The following is a 24,677-nucleotide window of genomic DNA, read 5'->3' on the forward strand; positions in this document are numbered from 1 at the left end:
GCAAAGGAAAGCACATGGCTTGAGGGAGGGACAACACAGCAATTGTGAGAATTTGCACTGAAACTCAGTGCTGCCAACACCAGGAAGAACTTAGCTGATGCCCAGAAAGGGGGCATTTACACATGTCCAGGCCAGAAGGCAACCGCTCATCCCAGTAGTCCAAACCTGAGTTTCAGCAATCCTTGACACCACAGGTTAAAGTGCTCTGAGTTCTTAAATAAACTTGAAAGGTCTTAAGTAAACTTGAAAGGCAGTCTAGGCCACAAGGACTGTAACGCCTAGGCAAGTCCTACTACTGTGCTGGGGCTCAAAGCCAGTAGACTTGGAGGGCATGTGAATTAGTGAGACATCAGCCAGGGCAGCTAAGGGAAGGCTTGTGAAACCCCTCTCCAAGTTCCAGGCAGCGCAGCTTGCAGGTCCAAAAGAGACCCTTTCCATCTGCTTGATGAGAGGAGAGGGGAAAGTAAAGATAACTTTGTCTTTCAACTTGCGCGATACCATCTTAGGGACAGGAAGACAGGGAACTGGGCAGAGTAATGAGGCCCTCATTCCAGATCCTAGCTACCAGACAACACTTCTAGACACACCCTGGGCCAGAAGGAAACCCATTGCCTTTAAAGGAAGGACCCATCCTAGCAGATTCATCATCTGCTGACTAAAGAGACCTTGGACTCTGAATAAAACAGCAGCAGTAACCAGGTAGTCACACAGTAGGTCTTGGGTAAGACTCTGAGATATGCTGGCCTCAGATGTGTCTAGCACATTCGCTGCTCTGATGGCTACAAAGAGAGACTTCTTCTGCTTCAAAAAAGCAGAAAAACAGGTAAAGGGGATGTTGTCTTGCAGCTGAGGTACCGGCTTGGCCAGTGGGGTAGAGGACCGAGAGGGCTTTTGGGCTCCCCAATTCCAGGCTTTGGCTCCTAGATGCCATTTCTAGACCTACCCTGGGCCAAAGGGGAGCCCACTGCCCTGAAGGGTGAGTTGCAGGCCTGGCACCATTCACAGGCTGAATAAAGAGGCCTTGGGCATTAAGTAAACATTGACAGTAGTAGTTAGATTGGTAAGAGTCTAGCAGCACTCTCATGGGCTTACGGTGGTAGTTGACATGGGGAGAGACTCTTCTGCCTGGGGAAAAGGAAGAGTGGTAAGGATTTTGTCTTGTGGTATAGGAGCCAGCTCAGCCACAGTAGAATAAAGCATCAGGTAGATTTCTAGGTTTCCAACTCCTGGTCCTGGCTCCTGGATGGCATCTTTGGACCCAACCCGTATCCAGGGCCACCCTGAAGGCAAGGACACAAGCCTGGCTGGCTTCATCACCTGCTAATTATAGAGCCCTAACATAGTCAGTAGCCAGATAGTGGTTACAGTGGGCCTCAGATGAGACCGAGCGCCTGTGCTGGCTTCAGATCTGACTCAGCACACTCCTACTGGTGGCAGTCAAAGGGTTATTTGTGTCACCCCTCCCCCAGCTCCAGGCAGCTCAGCAGAGAGACTCCACTTGATTGGGGGAAAGTCAGAGAAGAGAACAGGAGACTCTACCTTGTAATCCAGAGAATTCTCCCAGATCTTATCCAAGACCACCAAGGAGGTAGCTCTGTGACTCTGCAAGAACCACAGCGTTACTGGGCTTGCATTACCCCTTAATGCAAATACGGCTGCGGTGACCAAAAATGTAGATGATACCCAAATCTCTTCAAATATCAGGAAAGGCTTCCCAAGGACAGGATACAAACAAGTCTAGAATGCAAACACTACAACAAATAATTCTTCAATACCCAGACACTGAAAAACATCCACAAGCATCAAGACCATGCATGGAAACACGGCCCACCAAACTAAATAAAGCACAAGGAACCAATCCTGGAGAAACAAAGATATGTGACCTTTCAGATGGAGAATTCAAAATAGCTGTATTAAGGAAACTCAAAGAAATTCAAGATAACACAGAGAAGGAATAAAGAATCCTATCAGATAAATTTAACAAAGAAATTGAAATAAAAGAATCAAGTAGAAATTCTGGAGTTCAAAAATGCAACTGACATACAGAAGAATGCATTAGAGTCTCAATAGTAGAAGTGATCAAGTAGTAGAAAGAATTACTAACCTTGAAGACAGACTATTTGAAAATACACAGAAAAGACAAAAGAACAAAATAACAAAACACATCTACAAGATCAAAAACGCAGCCTTGAAAGAGCAAATCTAAGAGTTACTGGCCTTAAAGAGGGGGTAGAGAGAGCAGGGTAGAAAGTTTATTCAAAGGCATAATAACAGAGAACATCCCAAACCTAGAGAAAGGTATCAATATTCAAGTACAAGAAGATTAAGAACGCCAAGCAGATTTAACCTAAGGAAGACTATCTGAAGGAATGTAATAATTAAACTCCCAAAGGTCAAGGATAAAGAAAGGATCCTACAAGCACCAAGAAAAAAGAAACAAATGACAGACAATAGAGTTCTAATGCATCTGGCACCAGATTTTTCACTGAAAACCTTACAGGCCAGGAAAGACATATGACATAAAGTGCATGACACATTTAAAGTGCTGAAGGATAAAAACTTTCACTCTAGAATAGTATTTCCAGCAAAAATATCCTCCAAACATGAAGGAGAAATAAGGACTTTCCCAGGCAAACAAAAGTTGAGGGATTTCATGAATACCAGACCTACTCTACAAGAAATATTAAAGGTAGCTCTTCAATCGGAAAGAAAAGGGAAAAACCCTATACTCATCAGTCATAAAGAACACTGAAAACCAGAACTGAAGGAGACAGACAGACAGACAGACAGACACACACACACACACACACACAAAACCTTCAAAAAAGCAACGGATGCAGGAGCTGGTTTTTTTGGGTTTTTTTGTTTTTTGAAAAGATTAACAAAATAGACCACTAATCAGACTAATAAAGAAGAGAGAGAAAAATCAAATAGACACAATAAAAAATGATAAAGGGGATATCACCACTGATCCCACAGAAACACAAATTACTATCAGAGAATACTATAAACACCTCTACTCAAACCAGAAAATCTAGAAGAAATGGATAAATTCCTGGATACCCTCCCAACACTAAACCAGGAAGAAGTCAAATCCCTGAATAAGCCAATAACAAGTTCTGAAATTGAGGCAGTAACAGCCTACCAACCAAAAAACGCCCAGGACCAGATGATTCACAGCCAAATTCTACCAGAGGTACAAAGAGGAGCTGGTACCATTCCTTCTGAAACTATTCCAAACAACAGAAAAACAGGAACTCCTCCCAAACTCATTTTATGAGTCCAGCATCATCCTGATACCAAAACCTGGCAGACACAACAAAAAAACAAAATTTCAGGCCAATATCCCTAATGAACATTGATGCAAAAATCCTCAAAAAAATACTGGTAAACCGAATCCAGCAGCACATCCACCATGATCAAGTCAATTTCATCCCTGGAATGCAAGGCTGGTTCAACATACACAAATCAATAAACATAATCCATCACATAAACAGAAACAATCACAAAAACCACGATTATCTCACTAGATGCAGAAAAGGCATTTGATAAAATTCAACACCCCCTCATGCTAAAAACTCAATAAGCTAGGTATTGATGGAATGTATCTCAAAATAGTAAGAGTTATTTATGACAAACCCACAGCCATTATCATACTGAATGGGCAAAAACTGGAAGCATTCCCTTGAAAATCGGCACAACACAAGGATCCCCTCTCTCACCACTTCTATTCAACATAGTATTGGAAGTTCTGGCCAGGGGAATCAGGCAAGAGAAAGAAATAAACAGTATTCAAATAGGAAGAGACAAAGTCAAATTGTCTCTGTTTGCAGATGACATGATTGTATATTTAGAAAACACCATCGTCTCAGCCCAAAATCAACTTAAGCTGATAAGCAACTTCAGCAAAGTCTCAGAATACAAAATCAATGTGCAAAAATCACAAGTATTACTATATACCAGTAATAGACAAACAGAGCCAAATCATGAGTGAACTCCCATTCACAATTGCTACAAAGAGAATAAAATACCTAGGAATCCACCTTACAAGGGATGTGAAGTACCTCTTCAAGAAGAACTACAAACCACTGCTCAAGGAAATATGAGAGGACACAAACAAATGCAAAAACATTCCATGCTCATGGATAGGTAGAATCAATATCGCGAAAATGACCATACTGCCCAAAGTAATTTATAGATTCAATCCTATCCCCATCAAGCTACCACTGACTTTCTTAACAGAATTAGAAAAAAACTACTTTAAATTTCATATGGAAACAAAAAAGAGCCCATATAGCCAGATAATCCTAAGCTAAAAGAACACAGTTGGAGGCATCACACTGCCTAACTTCATAACTTCATACTATACTACAAGGCTACCATAACCAAAACAGCATGGTACTGGTACCAAAACAGAGATACAGACCAATGGAACAGAACAGAGGCCTCAGAAATAACGCCACACATCTACAACCATCTGATCTTTGACAAACCTGACAAAAACAAGAAATGGGGAAAGGATTCCCTATTTAATAAATCGTGTTGGGAGAACTGGCTAGTCACACACAGAAAACTGAAACTGGACCCCTTCCTTATACCTTATACAAAAATTAACTCAAGATGGATTAAACACTTAAATGTAAGACCTAAAACCATAAAAACCCTAAAAGAAAACCTAGGCAATATCATGCCGCACACAGGCATGGGCGAAGACTTCATGACTAAAACACCGAAAGCAGTGGCAACAAACACCTAAATTGACAAATGGGGTCTAGTTAAACTAAAGAGCTTCTGCACAGCAAAAGAAACTATCATCAGAGTGAACAGGCAATCTACAGGATGGGAGAAAATTTCTGCAATCTATCCATCTGACAAAGGGCTAATATCCAGAATCTACATGGAAGTTAAACAAATTTACAAGAAAAAAAAAAACAACCCTATCAAAAAGTGAGCAAAGGATACAAACAGATACTTCTCAAAAGAAGACATTTATGCAGCCAACAAACATATGAACAAAAGCTCATCATCACAGGTCATTAGAGAAATGCAAATCAAAACCACAATGAGATACTATCTCAGGTCAGTTAGAATGGCAATCATTAAAAAGTCAGGAAACAACAGATGCTGGAGAGGATGTGGAGAAACAGGAACACTTTTACACTGTTGGCGGGAGTGTAAATTAGTTCAACTATTGTGGAAGACAGTGTGGCGATTCCTCAAGGATCTAGAACCAGAAATACCATGTGACCCAGCAATCCCATTACTGGGTATATACCCAAAGGATTATAAATCATTCTACTATAAAGACACATGCACGCGTATGTTTACTGCAGCACTATTCACAATAGCAAAGACTTGGAACCAACCCAAATGCCCATCAATGATAGACTGGATAAAGAAAATGTGGCACATATACACCATGAAATACTAGGCAGCCATAAAAAAGGATGAGTTCCATGTCCTTTTCAGGAACATGGATGAAGCTAGAAACCATCATTTTCGGCAAACTAACACAGGAACAGAAAACCAAACACCATATGTTCTCACTCGTAAGCGGGAGTTGAACAATGAGAACACATGGACACAGGGGAGGGGAATATCACAAACCAGGGCCTGTTGGGGAGTAGGGGACTACGGGAGGGATACCATTAGGAGAAATACCTAATGTCGATGATGGGTTGATGGATGCAGCAAACCACCATGGCATGTGTATACCTATGTAACAAACCTGCACGTTCTGCACATGTATCCCAGAACTTAAAGTATAATGAAAAAAAAAACAAACAACAACAACAAAAAAAAAACCACTGAAAACCAATAAGCTAAGCATTCAGAAACTTGGGGGGAAAAACAATAAATCCAATCACACAAAAAGGAAGGAAATAGTCAAGAGCAGAAATCAACAAAATAGATAACAATGACAAATTAACAAAATATAAGCTAATTCTTTGGAAAAATTAATAAAACAACCAAACTTCTAACTGGATACTAAGGGAGGTTAGTAGGGTACCAATTACTCCTCTAAGAATTGATAAAGAATAATCATTTATCCTACTTTTCCAATTTGAACTGCCTATCAGAATAACTAAATAGACCTAATGGATGGAGTAAAGCAATTCTACAAAAAAGAATTCAAACTTAAAAATACAGAAGAAATGAAAGAATTAGAGAATAACCATGTTGTAACCCATAATTAAGTAACTGACTCAGGAAATAAATAAATGGCAAAACCAAAGAGTAAGTTTGTTGGACACATTATCAGCTGACATTAACTGAATCCCTTAAAAATGAAGCAACCCCATCTTACATATCCACTGATGTGATGCAATGGAATGTACATGGCATCACTAAAGTCTTCTTGCACCACTCCCCCACTTGCACCACTCCCCCCACGGGAAAAAAAAACAAAACTACATCCAATTGAGCCTATAGATCAAACACTCTGACTACCAAAAATACAAATGTGAGGATTAAAAAGCAAGACACTACAAGGAAACCATCAACAAAATCCAGAATGTGAACAAATGATCCAGTTTCCTCAACAAGTCAATGTGAAGGAGAAAGAAATGGTGAGGAGGGACCTTCCAGATCAGCAGTTGACAAACGATGGCCTGTGGGCCAAAGTATACCTGTTTTTGTATACCCCTCATACTAAGAAAGGTTTTACATTTTTAAAGGGTTTTTTAAAAAGAATACGCAACAGAGACCTAGCATGGTATACAAGGCCTAAAATGTTTACTACCTAACACTTTACAGAAAAAAATGTGTCAACCCTTATTCTAGATGATAAGACATTTAGAAAAGCTTGAGATGTAGCAACCAAATAGGAGGAGAACTTGTTTAGATACCAATTAGAACAACTGCACTATACATTTTTACTCAACAAGGAAATTTTTATTATGGAGTAGTTACTAGATGGTATTAACCAATTATTGTTAATTTTGTAATATAGTTTTATATAGAAGTGATTTTTTTTTTCTATCTTTTATAAAGACACAGTCTTGCTCTGTCACCCAGGCTGGAGTGTCGGGGCACAATCATATCTCACTGTAGCCTTGAACTCTTGGCTCCAGCAATCCTCCCACCTAAGCCTCCCAAGTAGCTAGGACCATAGGCTGGCTATTTTTTCTTTCTTTTTCTTTTTCTTTTTCTTTTTTGGTAGAGGCAGGGTCTTTCTGGCCAGGTGTGTAATTCCAGCACTTTGGGAGGCTGAGGTGGGCAGATCACTTGAGGTCAGGAATTTGAGACCAGCCTGGCCAACATGGCAAAACCCCATGTTGGGAGTCTAGTAAAAACACAAAAATTAGCCAGGCATGATGGTGCACGCCTGTAATCCCAGCTACTCAGCTACTTGGGAGGCTGAGGCACAAGAATTCCTTGAACCAAGGAGGTGGAGATTGCAATGAGCCAAGATCCTGCCACTGCACTCCAGCCTAGGCGACAAAGTGCGACTCCATCTCAAAAAGAGAGAGAGAGAGAGAGAGAGAGATAGCATTTTTCTATGTTGCCCAGGTTCGTCTCCAACTCCTGGCCTCAAGTGATCCTCCCACCTACACCTCCCGGAGAGCTACAATTACAGACATGCGCCACCTCACCCACTCTACAAGATGTTTCTTAAAAAGATTAGGCAAAAAAAAATATGGCAAAATATGGATAGTTGTTAAAGTTGAGTAATGGATGCTTGCAAGTATTTTACACTCTCTTACGTATGCTTAGAAATTTTCAAAATCAAAAGTTAATTAAAAAGATAAACTTGTAACAAGACAGATCAAGGATACAAATATATAAAACACAGAATGAAAAAAGTAACCGTAGCTATACTGAAATAAAAAATAAGACTATGAACAACTATATATTAATAAATGGAAAACCTATAGAAAATAACTTTAAAAAAATTTTTTTGAGACAGAGTCTCGCTCTGTCACCCCAGGCTGGAATGCAAGTACATGATCAGAGCTTACTGCAGCCTCGACCTCTTAGGCTCAAGTAAGTGATCCTCCCACCTCAGCCACCTGGGTAGCTGGGACTACAGGTACACACCACCATGCCCAACTACTTGTTTGGAGAGACGGGATTTCGCCATGTTGCCCAAGCTGATCTCAAACTTCTGGGCTCAAGTGATCCTCCCACCTTGGCCTCCCAAAGTGCTAGAATTACAGGGATGAGCCACCACATTCCACCTTAAATAAATTTTTTAAAAGATAAAAATGCTGGCAACTAGTAAGTGAAAAACTAGAGAGTTTGAACAGAGCAATTATCATTAAAGAAATTAAAATAGTGATTAGAATCCTGGTTACCAATAAAAGGCCCCTGGCCCAAATGGTTTTACCAAACTTTCACGAAATAGATACCTACCTTATACAAACTGTTTCAGTGGGGGCGGGGGAACTGCTCATTTAAAGGGCTAGGCCAGGCATGACAGCTCACACCTGTAATCCCAGCACTTTGGGAGGCAGAGGCAGGTGCATCTCCTGAGGTCAGGAGTTTTTGGGACCAGCCTGGGCAATATAGTGAGACCTCGTCTGTACACAAAAAAACTTAAAAAATTAGTTCAACCTATAGTCCCAGTTACTGGGAGGCTGAAGTAGGAGGACTGCTTGAGCCCAGGAGGTGGAGGTTGCAGTGAGCCAAGATCATGCCACTGTCTAGTCTGGGTGATGGAGTGAGAATATCTCAAAAAAATAAATAAAAGGGCTAATATAATTTTAATTCCTAAGTCTGATAAAGACATTATAGAAACATTGGTCTCCCTGCAGTCAACAATCCACATACAACTTTTTCCTCCCCCAAAACTTAACTCCTAATAGTCTACTGTTAACCAAAAGCCTTACCAATATAGTAACAGTTGATTAGCAGTTAATTTGTATATGTATTATATACTGTATTCTTACAATGATGTAAGCTAGAGAAAACAAATGCTATTAAGAATATCATAAGGAAGAGAAAATATATTTACTATTAAGTGGATCATCATAAAGGTCTTCATCTTCATTGTCTTCACATTAGGTACGCTGAAGAGGAGGGGCTGATCTTGCTGTCTGAGGAATTGCAGGGGCGAAAGAGGTAGAGGGAGATGCAGAAGTGGCAGGCACACTCGATTTTAAGGAAATACATCATAATTTCTGCCCGACTTTTTTGCTGTTTCATTTCTCTAAAAACATTTTTATATAGTACCGATCTTTCTTCTACCATTTGCTTTAGATTCAGGGCCAGTATCATAGAAGGGTCCATGTCATAAAAGAAGTCAAGAGCAGTCTTGATAATTGAAAACCTTCTGCCAGATTGTCTACTGTCAGTTTGTGTTCTGGCACCACTGCTTTCTTTCTTTTTTTTTTTTTTTTGAGATAGTCTCACTCTGTCATCCCAGGCTCAACTGATCTTCCCCACCTCGGCCCCCCGAGTAGCTGGGACTACAGATGTGTACCTCCACATCCAGCTAAATTTTTTGTATTTTTTGTAGAGATGGGGTTTCACTGTGTTACCCAGGCTTGAACTCCTGGGCTCAAGTGAGCCATCCACCTTGGCCTCCCAAAGCACTGGGATTACAGGTATGAGCCACTGCATTTGGCCCCTGGCACTGTTTCTTCAAAGTGTTCTTCCTCATTGTCTAGCACTGGTTCCAAAGCACTCATCTTTATCAAGTTGTATTCTGTTAATTCCTCTGGTGTGATGTCTACTGGCTCTTGAATTTCTCTAAGATCCTTATCCTGAAAGACCTTTTTGTCGTATCCACAATCTCTTTCATGATTTCCTTGATTGCTCTGCTGTAAATCCTGTGAGGTCATGCACAACACCTGGGCGTAGTTTCTCCACCAGTAATTTACTGTTTCAAGCCTGATGGCTTTTACGGCTTTTTCTATAACAATGATCGCATCTTCAATGGTGTAACCCTTCCAAACTTTCATGATGTGCTCTCTACTGGAGTTCTCTTCCACAGCACTGACAATCCTTTCCACAGAGTACCATGTGTAATGCCTTAAAGGTCTTTATGATCCCCTGGATTTAGAGGCTGAATTAGAGACATTGTGTCTGGGGATAAGTAGACCACTTCCATGCCTTTGGTGTTGAACTCATGGAGTTCTGGTTGGCCAGGGGCATAGTCCAGTATCAAAAGAATTTTTAAAGGCAATCCCTGCTGGCAAGGTACTTCCTGACTTCAGGGACAAAGCATCAATGAAATTAATTCAGAAAGAAAGGTTCTTGTTGTCCAGGCCTTCCTATATAATCAAAAGACTAGCAGCTTTTTCCTTCAAAGCTAGGGGGTTAGACACTTCATAGACAAGGAACCCAACTGCATGTACATAAAACAGTAGAATTAGCGTATATCTTCCTGCCTTAAATCCTGGTGCTCATTTCTCTTCCTTACTAATAAATGTCTTTTGTGACATTTTTTCCAAAACAGGTCACTTTCATCAGCATTAAAAACCTGTTCAAGGCTGCTCTGCCTATGGTGTAGCCATTCTTTTAATCTTTCGCTTTCTTAATAAACTTGCTTTCACAAAAAAAAACACGCGTTCAGGAAGATATATTTAATACTTTCTCCTCAGTGATTTTCTGAATGGTGTTTGGGAACTCATCTGCTGCCTCTTGGTCAGCAGAAGCTTTTTCTCTGGTTCTCTTGACATTTTTCAAGCCAGATGTCTTCCTAAAATTATCAAACTATCCTTTGCTGGCATTAAATTATCCAGTTTTAGATCCTTCTCCTTCCTTTTGCTTTAAGCTGTTATACAATGACTTCACTTGTTTTTGAATAGCATTAGTCTATGTGTACGCCTTTCTCATAGCAATTCAGACCCCACATAAAAACTAAATTTTCAATACAACATAAAAAGGTATTTTGCAAAAAGTACAAAGTTTTCACACCTGCTGGCATAGCTGCAGCAACGGCTTCATGAATTTCCTTTTCTTTTTTCACAACGGTCCTTACACTCAATTTATTTACCTTGAAATGGCAAGCAATAACAGCTGCAAACCTCAATTCGTAGTACATATCAAGCATTTCCGCTTTTTCTGTAATGTCATTACTTTTCTCTGCTTCTCAGGAGTACTCCCAGTATCATTAGTGGTACTTTGTATGGATCCCATGGTGTTCCACTCGGATTTCTGACTTCACAGGGGTCAGTGGCCCTAATCTTTGCACTGTTCAAGGATCAACTTCATATAAAATTATTTTTTATTTCAGAATAGACGTACCTAGTATACCCCATCTCAGGAAGGGCCCATGTTTTCTTGTATAACAACATTTCAGAGATACTCTTATCATCTGTGTGTGTGTGTGTGTGTACGTGAATACACACATAAGTTTCTTTTTTAATCACACATATACACTGAAAAGCATGCTACATACACCATCCGGCACCTTCCAAAAGATTTTTCCTGCAAAAGGGATACATAATCATTGCTTTATTCAAGACAGTTCTACAGTATTTAAAATCACTTTTGCTGACTACAGCAGGAATAAATGGAAAACATCAAAACATATGCAAAAACAGCTTCACTCATAAACCCAACCACTCAAGTAACATTTACGTGTATTTCCTACCTTCTCTGCATAAAAGAAATACAGGGTACAGGTTAGATAGTATACAGATCAGATGGCATCCTATGCTTTTTAATAACACATAACACTCAATGTTATGACCATAAGTAGATGACCTCAGAAATCTAGTTCAACCTGCTCCTACTAGAAGGCTGTTCTACCTTAGAAACCTAAACTGACCCGATTACCAAAAGAGGTAGGTAAGAATCCATGAACAAAAGTTAAATCACATGGGCTGGGTGCGGCGGCTCACACCTGTAATCCCAGCACTTTGGGTGGATCACTTGAGATCAGCAGTTCGAGACCAGCCTGGCCAACATGGTGAAACCCCCGTCTCTACTAAAAATACAAAAACATTAGCCGGGCATGGTGGTGCCCACCTGTAGTCCCAGCTATTCTGGAGGCTGAGGCATGAGAATCACTTGAACCCGGGAGATGGCGGTTGCAGTGAGCCGAGACCCCATCACTGCACTCCAGCCTGGGCAAGAGAGTGAGACCCCATCTCAAAAAAAAATAAAATAAAAATCATATGAAGCTTACATGTCTTTTGTACTAAACCTGTTAGTCTAGCTTGGAATACCTTCCAGATGACAGAAACCAAATAATAATTAGTTTTCCCTCTGTTAAGGATCCCACTTCTCCCACACTTCTACAGTTCAAACATCTCACCATTACAAAGCACACTTCTCAGTAAAACATCAACTACTATTTAAGCTCAATAATATTTAAACCAAGAATCAACAAGAAAGCAAGGCCACTTCTAGGGAAGAACTCCAACTTCAACATAGTCACAAATAACGGTTATGCCGGAGAAAAATGAAGCTACCAAATTCCTTGTGCATTCCTCCGTTGCTATCCTTGGGAATCAACTACCTTAAGATAAAGAGTAAGAATGGTTGTCTGTTCAAAACATCAGAGAAAACAGTATGCGGATGCTGTCAATGACAACTCTCAGATTTTCTTCCACCAAAAGCAAATCTGGTGTTAATTTTAATGGAAAAGTCTCCTCTACTACCAATTGCATCGCAACAATTTCTTGAAACAGCAAAATTAAGGAAAACAAGTCTCTTTCGAGGGCAGAATCTTCTGACTTCAAAATGTCAACTGAATTTACCAACTTTAACCTTTCGGAATATTTCAGGTTTTTTGTGGTGGGGGAGGGGGCATCAAGTCCTCTTAAGAATATTCTAGGGACGTTGCGACAGGTACCACTTTGCTTTCTGATTTCTGTCCAACAAATCTTTATGGCCGTCTATTTTATTCAACAATACTGCGGGAAAAGCTTCAGCTGCAAGCTGAGGGTGTGGGGAGTGGGGGGATGGAAGAACGCGCTGGGGGTGTGCGGATTTTGCCTAAAATTGCGGCTACGATCGAACCCTCCTCCGTGAGCTGACTTGACTGTCTCTGTACAGTCTCAATTTGAGTCGACACACGGATTTCACTTTTGAAAAGCAACGAAGATGAAGGACTCGTTTTGAGAAATGGATGAGAAAAAGGTAGCTCAGGAGACGAAGCAGCCTCGGGAAAGGAGGCAATCAACCCCACCCCACCGGCCTGTGCTTCCGGCCCCAACGCTCGGCCGAGCTCCCCGAGGCCGCTCCTCTGCGGAGCTCGCTCTCCCCACTGGACCCCAGTCCCGCAGCTACGCGGTTTCTGCACGGTTAAGCAGCACAGGCCGGGCGTCCGCAGCTTCGGAGAAAAGCCGCCGCCCCGGCTCCGCGCTGCGGCGTTACCTGTTAAGAAGCAGGGAGGCGACGCTGAGACAGAGCAGCAGGAAGCAAAACAGCGGGTACTGGCGGCAGATCTCGCGTCCCACGTCCAGCCGCAGCCGCTGCTTCAGCTTCTCCCCAATCGTCCGCACCCAGGGCACCATCTCCGTAACTGCGAGGCCGAGGCTGCGCTACTAGCTAAGCCAGAGGTCAAGGAGAGCCCCCATCCACACCTCGCGTCCCCGCCCCACCGACTCGGCGGCGCACACACACAACCGCCTACCGGCAGTCAGGCGCCGCAGGTTGCGGTCGCGTCCAGCTGGGCCCAGCCCCACGCCCCATGCCCCCCGCCGCGCGTGCGCGGCCGCCGTCCCCAGCCGACCAGATGAACGGCCGTAGAACGTGCCCGAAGTCGTCACCCAGCGCACGGCCTCTAGCGTCTCGCCGCTCCGCCCTCCTGGCCGGAGTAGCGCGCAGTCTTCCGTGGAAACTCTGACAACACTGGCGACTGGCCATTTCCGGAAATCAAAGGACAGCCCCAGGACCCGGTAACTGCTGTATTGCGGAGGAGAGGGAAGAAGGTTGTGGCGAGCCCAGAAGAAACTACAGCCTCCCGTAGCCGCCGGGCGCTGCCTGAGGGGCAACCGGAGCTCGTGGAGTCTGCTGGGAACTGTAGTCTTCGTGATACGAACCTGCACAGGGATGGAGCGGGTGATAGCGCTTCCCCGACCCCCGCAACGTTCCGCGCCTCACCGTACACTCGGTTCCGGGTCGGCCCAGGTCCGAGCTTTGCGTGACGCCTAAGGGAGTGGGGGATGGGAGGACGCCTTTGAGTCGGTATTTTAAAGGGGGCGTGTTGGGGGCCAGGTGGGTGGCGAGTAAAACAGCCCTAGAATAAAGAATACAACTCACCAGGCCGCCACCCCACCAACAAAATCTCTTTTGCGCGCTCACGGGCAAGGTAGAGCTCAATTCACGCCGGCCTCGGGAACCCAACCAAAATCCGAGTGCTTGGACGAGGCAGGTTGGCAGATTAGGTAAAATCCCTCTTATAGAGTCTCATGGGGTTTTCCCTTTACTAATTCATCACATTTCTAAATTTTTATTTCTGTAAGACTATTATCGCTAAAATTTACTTAGGCGGGGCACTAAGCACTTTAATTTGACCTTCATGCATTCACCCCATGGTATAGGTACAGTAGTATAGTTTCAATCATTATACAGGTAAATTACTGAGACAGAGGAACTTAGGATCATAAAACTAACAAAACCGGGATTTGAACACGTTCTAAGGACAAAGCCTGCGCCTGTCATCTCTCTTTCCTAGGATCTTACCCTTCAAAGTGGGGAAACAAATTTTTTTAATGGTGTATGTAGTTTCATGAATATTTTACCGTATTACAAAAACATGGATCTTTAATGATGCATTATTTTCCTTTATCAGAATGTACCATCCTTTGTTCCATTATTGCTAACCACTAAAGTCCACTGATATTACCATCCTTGATCATAAACCTATGCACATTTCTAATTATTTAGAATCAACTTTAATACAATTACTGGGTCAAAGGGTAAAAACAAATATTCTTGATAGTCAAACTGCTTTGCAAAATGGTGGTACCAATTCCACAGTGGTGTATAAAAGTAAACAATTTCACTGATCCTCACGATTAGGTATTGTGTAAACATCACAAATACACTTTTCCGTTTGTGGCTAAACCATTTAAAAGACTACAATGTAACATCACAGGAAAGCTTACCACTTTTTAAAAATGTTTCTAGATACATATTTAAACATTTATTTCACTTTGGCAGTTTTTAAGCGTCTTTGAATTATCTGTTTATACTAACATATATGAGGTGTATGTTGAGTGGATCTACATGTATCAAGTGCCTCCTATGGACTTGAGTGCTTTACACTTTTGTAAATTACTTTTTAAAAACCTAATCTCATGACAAATAATGTAAGTTATTAACTTGTCTGGTAAATTATGTTGCCTTTTATTCTGCTTAAAATTTTTGCTTCCTTTTAAAGCCTTATTTTGAAATTACTCTTTTCACCAAGAGCCAGTATATTTTAAAGACAAAATGTTTTGAGTTCTATTCAAATCAGACATCACTACAATATCCAATTAAAAGACTTATTTCCCATCTGATTTCTTAGAGGCAATTAGAATAAGTTAACTAGATAATAGACAATTTAAATTTCCAAATTGCTCTTATGATTAGAAAAGGAAAAAAACGTAAAAAACTTCTGCCACGAGGAAATTCTTTATGGCAGAGAATTTCCACAACTAAATTAAGAAACTTAAATTTTTTTGTCGCTACGGATCTCATCTAAGGAAATAACATTTCATTAAATGTCTTTAGCCTATGGTGTAGAATCCACCTTTACACACACAGAGCTCAAAACTTTTTCCCCAACCTTATTAAGTTTTGAACTTTCGAGAGGTTATATGAAATATCCACAATCAACGCTGGTTCTGAAACTAGCTCTATCTCCTACTAGCAACATGTTAGCAAGATTAACTTGATCTATCTCACTCCAACCTCAACTCTAAAACAGAGTTATCTTCATAAAATTGACCGGGGGACGGGGGGGGGGGGCCACTAAAATTCGTGGAAAGTTGCAAAGTGCCTGTTAAATATCTTTGTACAATGGTTAATACAAAATTTTTTTTTTCAAATTTTATGGCTTTATAAACATGACAATGAGCTAAACCAATTAGTTTTTATTTGGATTACAACAACCTAAAATGAAAATGACATATTAAATACCTGATTTCTAGGAAAACTGAGGTCCAGAAAGGCTGACTGCCTACGCTAAAGTTCTACATCTGCACTGTCCAATACAATAGTCAGAAGCCACATGTGGCCACTGAGCACTTGAAATGTGGCTCGTTAACTCGTGATGTGTAAAGTACCTATCAGATGTCGAAGACTTAGCATGAAAACTGTATTAATTGTAAATTAAAGTTAGTTTTAAGGCAATTACATATTAAATTTATACATATAAAATGTAATTTAATATGTATAAATATACATATGTATAATATGTATAAATATGTATAAATTACATATTAAATTACAATAATTGCCTAAATGTATTTTTACTTTAATGTAGCTAGAAACCTTAAAATTACATATGTAGCTTGCATTGTATTTCTACTACACAGTGCTGTTATAGACTCTGCTAGCTGTGGAGAGCCAGTACAATTAAATGTTTTTTTTTTTTATAAATGCTGCAAAGGTCACATATGTGCTAGGTGTACACTGACAAACTATAAAAAGTTTAAAATTTGATAATGTATTTAATGGGCTCATAGACATTAAACTGCAATCCAGTAATATGTCCATTATTTTAATGAATATATTTATTGAATAGCAAGTAAGTGTAAGGCACTATGCTAGATGTGGTGGCAGATAACAATTAATTTAGATGCATTTTTTTCTGACCTCCAAAGGCTTACAATCTAGTGAAGCAAACAAGTCACATAAAATGTTATAAAGGGCAGCAGTTTTATACATAAAGACTGTAATCTTTTTTTTTTTTCTTAATGACAGTTCATGGCAAAAGGGAAATTTTTAGCTATAAAGATCTGGAAAGGCCTGTGGGAAATAATGTGAGCAAAGAATAGGACTTATCTCTGTTTTCGCTTATAATTTTCAGAAGTCATGAAGTACTAGGCACAGTTTTCAAAATGCTTCTACTTAATTTAACCTGATTCTCCCCACCACACCAGCAAAATGCTTTTTATGTTGGTACAATAATTTTGCAAGGTAATGCTGAATACCTGAATTGCAGAAATTAGGCCTAAATTCTGATGACCCTGAATGGAAACCACATTTTAACGTGCTGAGGGTCACTATTTTTATGGCACAGGTATATCGGGAAGAGGATGGTACCCCTGGGAGCCATTTCAGTCCCTCCCTTACAGATGCCTCCTATCAAATGACAGGCATTTTCAAAGCCCTGTTTTTCCCTTTTCTCAAATGATAATGGTTTATATTTCACCTTTTGTGGCATCCCTAATGTTATTTTTACAGCCTTAATTTTATGTTTCATAACACCCTCTTCTCCCCTACAATCTATCCCTACAGATCAACCTCTGGATAAAACACCTGTTAAAGAAGCCACTGAACTGCCGTCTTCAAAAAATGTTCCTTTCCTTGGTTTTCAAAGCAGGAACTTATTACAATGGAAAGTATGTAATGCAAGGAAGAGGAACATTAAGTAATTTTTATGAGTGGAGGGTCTGAGATGTTCAAAATGCAGTTATTATTTTCACATTTAACCCTCTTTTATTTTTACGGCCATGAGGTAAAACCTCCATTTTTGGGAAGATACAAAGAACTAACAACGCTATAGAGCCAGTGGCTCAACTACAGATACTCCCTGGTTAAAAGCCATGTTTTGATCATAAAATTCTGGATGGTCTCATTATCTTAGTACCAAAAAATTTAACCATTTCATATTTGTAGTCATTTTTCTAATTTATGATGAAATAGCCATCCTCTTAAGTCTCACTTTTGGAGAAGTAGGAAGTTAGTTATAATTTCAGAAAATGTAAGTTAATAACTGCTTGGAAACTGAAAATATACTCACCTGTTGATGAATATTAAAGATTAGAAAAAGCACTTACAATCTAACATCATTCTCTTGTAGGCTTGTAGGCCAATGCTTTTGTTTACTTTTAAAATTACCCCTTAAATAAATAAAACACTCCATCTTATTTCTGAACTGCAGACAGTGGTTTCCTTTCATTTAAAAAATGTTAACTATATATCCCTTCAAATGTTTAAATAGATTTCAACTGACTTCACTAACTTCATAGAATATTTTGGAAAAACTTTGCAATCCTTCTTACCTCTCACAAGCTATTTCCCAAAACATAAAAATTAAAGCTCTTTGCTGTTGTCCTAAAAACTACCATGCAACCAGGCTTGGTTCAGAACTGCGAAAATCACTAATATTGGTACTTCAGCTCTTACTCTACTAGTAAGGGTTGCTACCAAATAATTAAAATCAATTTTTACCTTCACTAAAAATAAACTTTTCCTCTTTTGGTAAGCTGATTCCAGAAAATAAGCTCAACATAATATATCTAAGTATAAATCTTGAATAATAATTTTGAAATTTTTTATTGTAAAATTTCCCTTATATATTCAAAGACAGTTACCATTTGAATTTTTCTTTAACTCACATGAACACAAGATTCTAAAACAGTCCGAAGTTTTAGCGTTATGGCCTATGGTCTTCAATTTTGTGAAACAATTCAAGATATATCCTTAAGTACTCAAGACAATTAAGAACTCTGCTGTCCCCAGATGTTCAAAGAACAGTTCTATCACTACCAAAAAAAAAAAAAAAAATGCTTATATATAAAAACATCAGCTTTCAGTTATTTCTTGTGGCTTAAAAGAAAGCTTTAAGAATGCTCACAGAAACACTGATGGCAGAACTAGAGCAATTTTTTACTAGAGTTAAGACACCTATGACAAATATCCCTATCTAGATAGTCCCTTGCAAGTACTGAGTTTCCAGATGTTAACACAATTATTTTTAAATTGGTTTAAATCTATTTACTCTTCAGCCTCTGCCAAGTTCCATCGTGTTTTCTACTATGTAAAGCAACATATGAAACTATTATTTACCATGGTGAAGGAAAGAAGATTGTAATTACCAGATACACACTGCCAAAAAAATAAACTGTAAGGGTAGCAGTAATAATTTAAATGATTCTGAAGGTTCCTGCTATTGCAAAGCATAGAAATATCAGATTTTCAAATGACATCACATGTTTTAAAACAGTGACTTTCAGCCTAGGCAACATGGTGAAACCTCTGTACATGAAAAAAACCAACAACAAAAATTAGGGGCGAAGCACAGTGGTGCATGCCTGTAATCCCAGCATTTGGGGAGGCTGAGACCGGCAGATCACTTGAGGTCAGGAGTTCCAGACCAGGCTGAGCAACATGGTGAAACCTCATCTTTACTAAAAATACAAAAATTAGCCAAGCATGGTGGCGAGTACCTATAGTCCCAGCTACTCGAGAGGCTGAGGCAGGAGAATCACTTGAACTGAGAAGGCAGAGGTTGCAGTGAGCTGAGATCATGCCACTGCACTCCAGCCTGGGCGACAGAGCAAGACTCTGCCTCAAAAAAAAAAAAAAAAATTAGCCGGGTGCGGTGGCACACACCTGTGGTCCCAGACTGAGGTGGGAGGATTCCTTGAGCCCCAGAGGTGGAGGCTGCAGAGAGCCAAGACGGTGCCACTTCAACCCAGCCTGGGCAACAGAGCAAGACCTGTCTAAAAAACAATAGTGAAACTATACTTTTGCTCCTGAAGTTATCTTTAAGCAGAGGTTGATAAATTTTTTGTATCACAAACCTATACCACAATAAAGGCTGGGTACAGTGGCGCATGCCCGTAATCACAGCACTTTGGAAGGCTGAGGCAAGCGGATCACCTGAGGTCAGGAGTTTGAGACCGGCCTGGCCAACATGGCAAAACCCTGTCTCTACTAAAAAATACAAAAATTAGCTGGGCATGGTGGCACACGCCTGTAATCCCAACTACTCATGAGGCTGAGGTTGAAGAATAGCTTGAACCCAGGAGGTAGAGGTTGCAGTCAGCCAAGATCGCACCATTGCACTCCAGCCTGGGTGACAGAGCGAGACTCCATCTCAAAAAAACAAAACCAAGAAAAGAAGAAAAATCAGCAAATAGCCTTATTTGTCCCTAGAAGGCAAAGCCAAGACTTTTAATGTTCTCCAAACTGTACTTATTCCTCAGGGATATGATATTGGTAGTTCTAATGTGCCTATAGTAAGATGACTTTAACCTATTTTGGTTGAAGAAAATGGGGCAGAATTCAAGACATCAGAAACTGTGAGACAAGCCAAAGAAACAAAACGCGGCAGTTTCTTTATAGACAGTATTAATGGAAGATAACACTGAAAGGATGAACTGGGGCCAAACCATAAAACTTTAAATAAATTGCATATGTGGTTTGCATTTCATTTCTATTTGACAATACTGTTGTAGACTCTGGAGCTAGATGTAGAGAACCAGTAAAATTAAATGTGCCACTTAAAAGTTTAACTTATTTATAAGGAGTTATGCCAGATCTGAACTTCCTTAAGGACTGGCAGGACTTGGACAGAGGACATTTCAGGCCTCTTCAAGTAAGTAATCAAATGTGACTGGATATGAAATGAGAAATTAATGAGACAGTTGCTGATGGAGAAGAGCACTTGAATGTGTTCAGCAGACAGCTGAAATGCAAAACTGCACGTAACAGAGATCAAGGAAGCCCTGACACTAAAACAGGAGTCCACACAGATGTGATATGGGACTGTAATGTAGATGTGATCAAGGAAACAAGTATACAGAGAAAAAAGGAAAATAAAAACAAGGATGGAAGATGAAATAATCTGGCAAAGTGCCAAGATTTTTCAAGGTTAAGTAAATGTAATTAATGCCATAGGGGTTAAATCTTTAAAATATATAATTTTCATATGGGGACACTGGTATCCTGTGAACAACTCTTAAAAAGAGGGAAGGCCGGGCACGGTGGCTCATGCCTGTAATCACAGCACCTTGGGAGGCCGAGGCAGGCAGGTGATCACCTGAGGCAGGAGTTCAAGACCAGCCTGGCCAATATGGTGAAACTTAAACCTAAACTTATGGTTTCTATTTAAAATACAAAAAACTAGCCAGGCATGGTAGTTGTAATCCCAGCTACTTGGGAGACTCACCTGAACCTGGGAGATGGAGGTTGCAGTGAGCCAAGATAGTGCCACTGCACTCCAGCCTGAGCACAACAGAGGGAGACTCTGTCTCAAAAAAAAAAAAAGGGGGGGGGGGGGAGGAAAACCCACTTAAAAGAAGCATCATTCCAAAACCACCAAGCTCACTAGAAAAGGTGCAATAAAATGTTCTACTGATAAATATGTGGGCTTTCAGCATAAAGACAGTTTACTTGGGTAGAGTCACTGGTAATCAGAACATCGATGCTATTTTGGACTATATGGTGGCCCTGTAATTGTTAGAGAACAATTATTAACATAAATAAAATTGAGGAGGTTGGTTTAGCAGTTAGACTGTTTTGTATTTCCTTATCAGGTTCATTCATCTATTAGCAATGAGAATTTTGACTAGAATTTCAAAACTAAGAAACACAGAATATATGAACACCTATTCTAAAACTTTTTAAAATTGTGTTACTACCACAAAGTAGATTCATGTATTAGCTAACATCTATGTGATTTGGGTTAACTCCCAATTCATGCATTAACATGGTAATTTAGGGAAGTTTGGGAATAACTTGGAATAATGCTTTGTGGACTAATGAGGGCTTGATAGTATTCCTCCTCAGAATCAGAATATAAGAATATACAGGGCTTCAGTGTTAGCTTCCTCAACTTTCAAGAGTCGTATTTCAAAGAGCTATCACAAAAATAATGTACCAAATGTTCATACATGTAAGAAATTACAGGGTGAATTAAGTCTACTTTTTAATGCAACATTTATTCTTTTGTGAAAATAAATCTCCACATAAAAGCATGAATGAATTAACGTCAAAAGTTCTCTAGGCAGAATTTTCCAAAAAAAAAAAAAAAAAAAAAAAAAAGGGCCCGATCCTACAAATCCTATATTCATAGGATATGATTGAGACTGGAAAAGTATCTTTTACAAGGAACTCAGGCTCAGAGGTTAAATGTTTGTACATAGCTGCTTCCATCAAATGGCCCAATGATTAACAGATTTTCAGTGTCTCATCTAGAACTGAAAAAATTACCTAAGTCGTTGAAATGAGGAAACTACATTAATGCAGACAGTATTTTACTTCACCAACCTATACCTTTGTAAATATATGTGGAAAATGAATATACAAGACAGATCAGGCTTGTTAGAATGGGAAAGCCATATGAATAAAAGACACAAGTGTAAGAAATTAAGAGCATTTTATGTCCATAAATTTTAACTGAAAGATCCAGGTCTACTAAAGATGATTTATTTCCATCTTTAGTTTCCTATTATGTGTGTATATATCTATGAATGTATGTACATTTGTATGTGTGGCTGGCCAGATACTGTTACCACTGAAAACTCAGCCAAGATTAGGCTGGGCACAGTGGCTCACACCTGTAATCCCAGCACTTTGGAAGGCCAAGGCGGGCGGATGGCCTGAGGTCAGGAGTTCAAGACCAGCCTGGCCAACATGGTGAAACCTCGTCTATACTAAAAATACAAAAATTAGCTGAGCTGTAGTCTCGGCTATTTGGGAGGCTGAGGCAGGAGAATCACTTGAACCCAGGAAGCAGAGGCTACAGTGAGCCGAGATCTCACCATCGCACCCCAGCCTGTCGACAGAGCGAGACTCCGTCTCAAAAAAGAAAGAAAAAAAAAATTAGCCAAGATTGTTGGTACCAGTAACCCTGCAAGTCAGTTTCTTCCTTGGTATCAGTCAATATTTAATATCACAAAACCTAATTAAGAACTGTTTTAATATCTTCAAGGCAAAGTGACTCAAGAAGTTTGACTTGCCTTTATGTAGAAAATCAGACTCCCTAATCACAGAGTTGACAGAAGTATAGAATATATTCCACAAGTAAATTAACCTGGACTCTCATCAAACCCCCAGAACATCAAATCTGGAAGGTAGGTTTGAGATCCCTGCCACAGTAAGAAATGATGTTGCATTACCTGCCAAAAATTTTGCCTTGCTGAAAATAACAAGACAGAAAGGCAAACTGTTAAATAGAATGGGGAAAAAGAAATTCTCAATGGTTTAGCTTTAAATGTTCAGAAACTAAATGCGAAAACATTTTCTGAACCTATTTCCAAAAAGGCCTTTCAGGCCAGGTGCAGTGGCTCACACCTGTAACCCCAGCACACTGGGAGGCAAGGTGGGACGATCCCTTGAGCCCAGTTCAAGACCAGCCTCAGCAACATAGGGACACCTCATCTCTCCAAAAAATAAAAAAACTGGCCGGGCACGGTGGCTCACACCTATAATCCCAGCACTTTGGGAGGCTGAGGAGGGCAGATCACCTGAGGTCAGGAGTTCAAGACCAGCCTGGCCAACATAGTGAAACCCCATCTCTACTAAAAATACATAAATTAGCTGGGCATGGTTGGCGGGCACCTGTAATCCCAGCTACTCAGGAGGCTGAGTTGGGAGAATCACTTGAACCCAGGAGGCGGAGGTTGCAGTGAGCCAAGATCACACCATTGCGCTCCAGCCTAGGCAACAAGAGCGTCTCAAAAAAAAAAAAAAAAAAAAAAAGCCAGGCATTGTGGCACACATCCATGGTCCCAGCTATTTAGGAGGCTGAGGTGGGAGGACTGCTTGAGCCGGGGAGGTTAAGGCTGCAGTGAGCCATGACTGCACTACTAGACTCCAGCCTGGGCAACAGAGACCCTGTCTCAAAAAGAACAGAACAAAACAAAAAAGGTCTTCCAAAATAATACGCTTTTCCCAATTAAGAATGTCACTAAATTTGCATCCTTAATCCCAAAATGTCCTCTATGTACCCGTTCTCTTCCCAAGTAAGACTTACTGACTTTTCCAAGACAATATATTTTAAATAAGCAGCAATATGGAAGTGATAATACAGATTAAGACTTCTCCTAATTCAGAAGATGCACCATACTACTGTGTTTTACTACCAGTTCTATTTTAAAACTAGCACCTTTTATACTAAATTGCACAATTTAGATACAAAAGATAAATTCATATTCCTTCATACAAAAGATGAAGAAATGAGGCTCATATTAATTTTGCTACAAACAGCAGGAGCCAATTTCCATGGGAGGAAGGAGTGGGAAGGAAAAAGCAAGACCTCCTAGTTTGCAGGAGTGAAAGGGCTGAGACTTGATAGGTAAAATTGCTTTTAGGGTCTACCTCCCTCTCAAAGTGAGTAACCTTGAGAGGGGTCAGAACTCCTGCAATTGAAAACTCTTCTGACACTGGAGAGGGTACCCTACTTGCCTCAATGCTCCCACAAAAGCTAAAAATAAAGGCTATTAGTCCTCATTTTCTCACACACACAGAACTTGCAGAAAGCCATCTCAGTAGACAACACCAGTTTTCCTAATTTCCTTATTTGATAAATATGAGTAAAGAATCACCAAACATCTAAGGAAATCAGAAGCACAAAGAGAAAACTGATGTGAAGTAGTATTTCAATGCATCATGTAAGAAAGTGGTAACTTTTAAAATTTCTAGCATTCAAGAGTGAGCAAGACTATGCATATATAAAATAAACTGCTGTGATGCACAAAGATGGGTAAGTACATTATATATGTTGTTTTGCCTCTCTTTAGTCTAGAGGCATGTATAAGGTAATCAGTTTTAAAGTAGTATAATCCTGACAGTAAGAAAGGAAGGATACCTAACAGCAAGTGGAAAATGAAGGA

General features: G+C 40.1%; 1 protein-coding gene across 19 annotated transcripts in view; it reads right to left on the minus strand.

The window, feature by feature from the left end:
• The window catches only part of SNX14 (sorting nexin 14), a 93,688-nt gene extending 79,783 nt beyond the window's left edge, over positions 1 to 13,905 (minus strand). For 6 of the 19 annotated variants that reach the window (XM_021937568.2, XM_021937567.2, XM_021937574.2 and 3 more), the window contains exon 1: positions 13,273 to 13,858. In XM_021937568.2, coding sequence (XP_021793260.1) covers positions 13,273 to 13,412 — 140 coding nt within the window. In that variant the 5' untranslated portion in view covers positions 13,413 to 13,858. Of the gene's footprint in view, positions 1 to 8,956; positions 9,341 to 13,272 lie in introns of those variants that run through there. The other 13 variants (XM_021937562.2, XM_021937571.2, XM_021937575.2 and 10 more) reach the window with 9 other exon arrangements.
• Between the last annotated feature and the right edge of the window lie 10,772 nt (positions 13,906 to 24,677).

The sequence above is a fragment of the Papio anubis genome, chromosome 6 (genome assembly GCF_008728515.1).
Source record: "Papio anubis isolate 15944 chromosome 6, Panubis1.0, whole genome shotgun sequence".
NCBI lineage: Eukaryota > Metazoa > Chordata > Mammalia > Primates > Cercopithecidae > Papio > Papio anubis.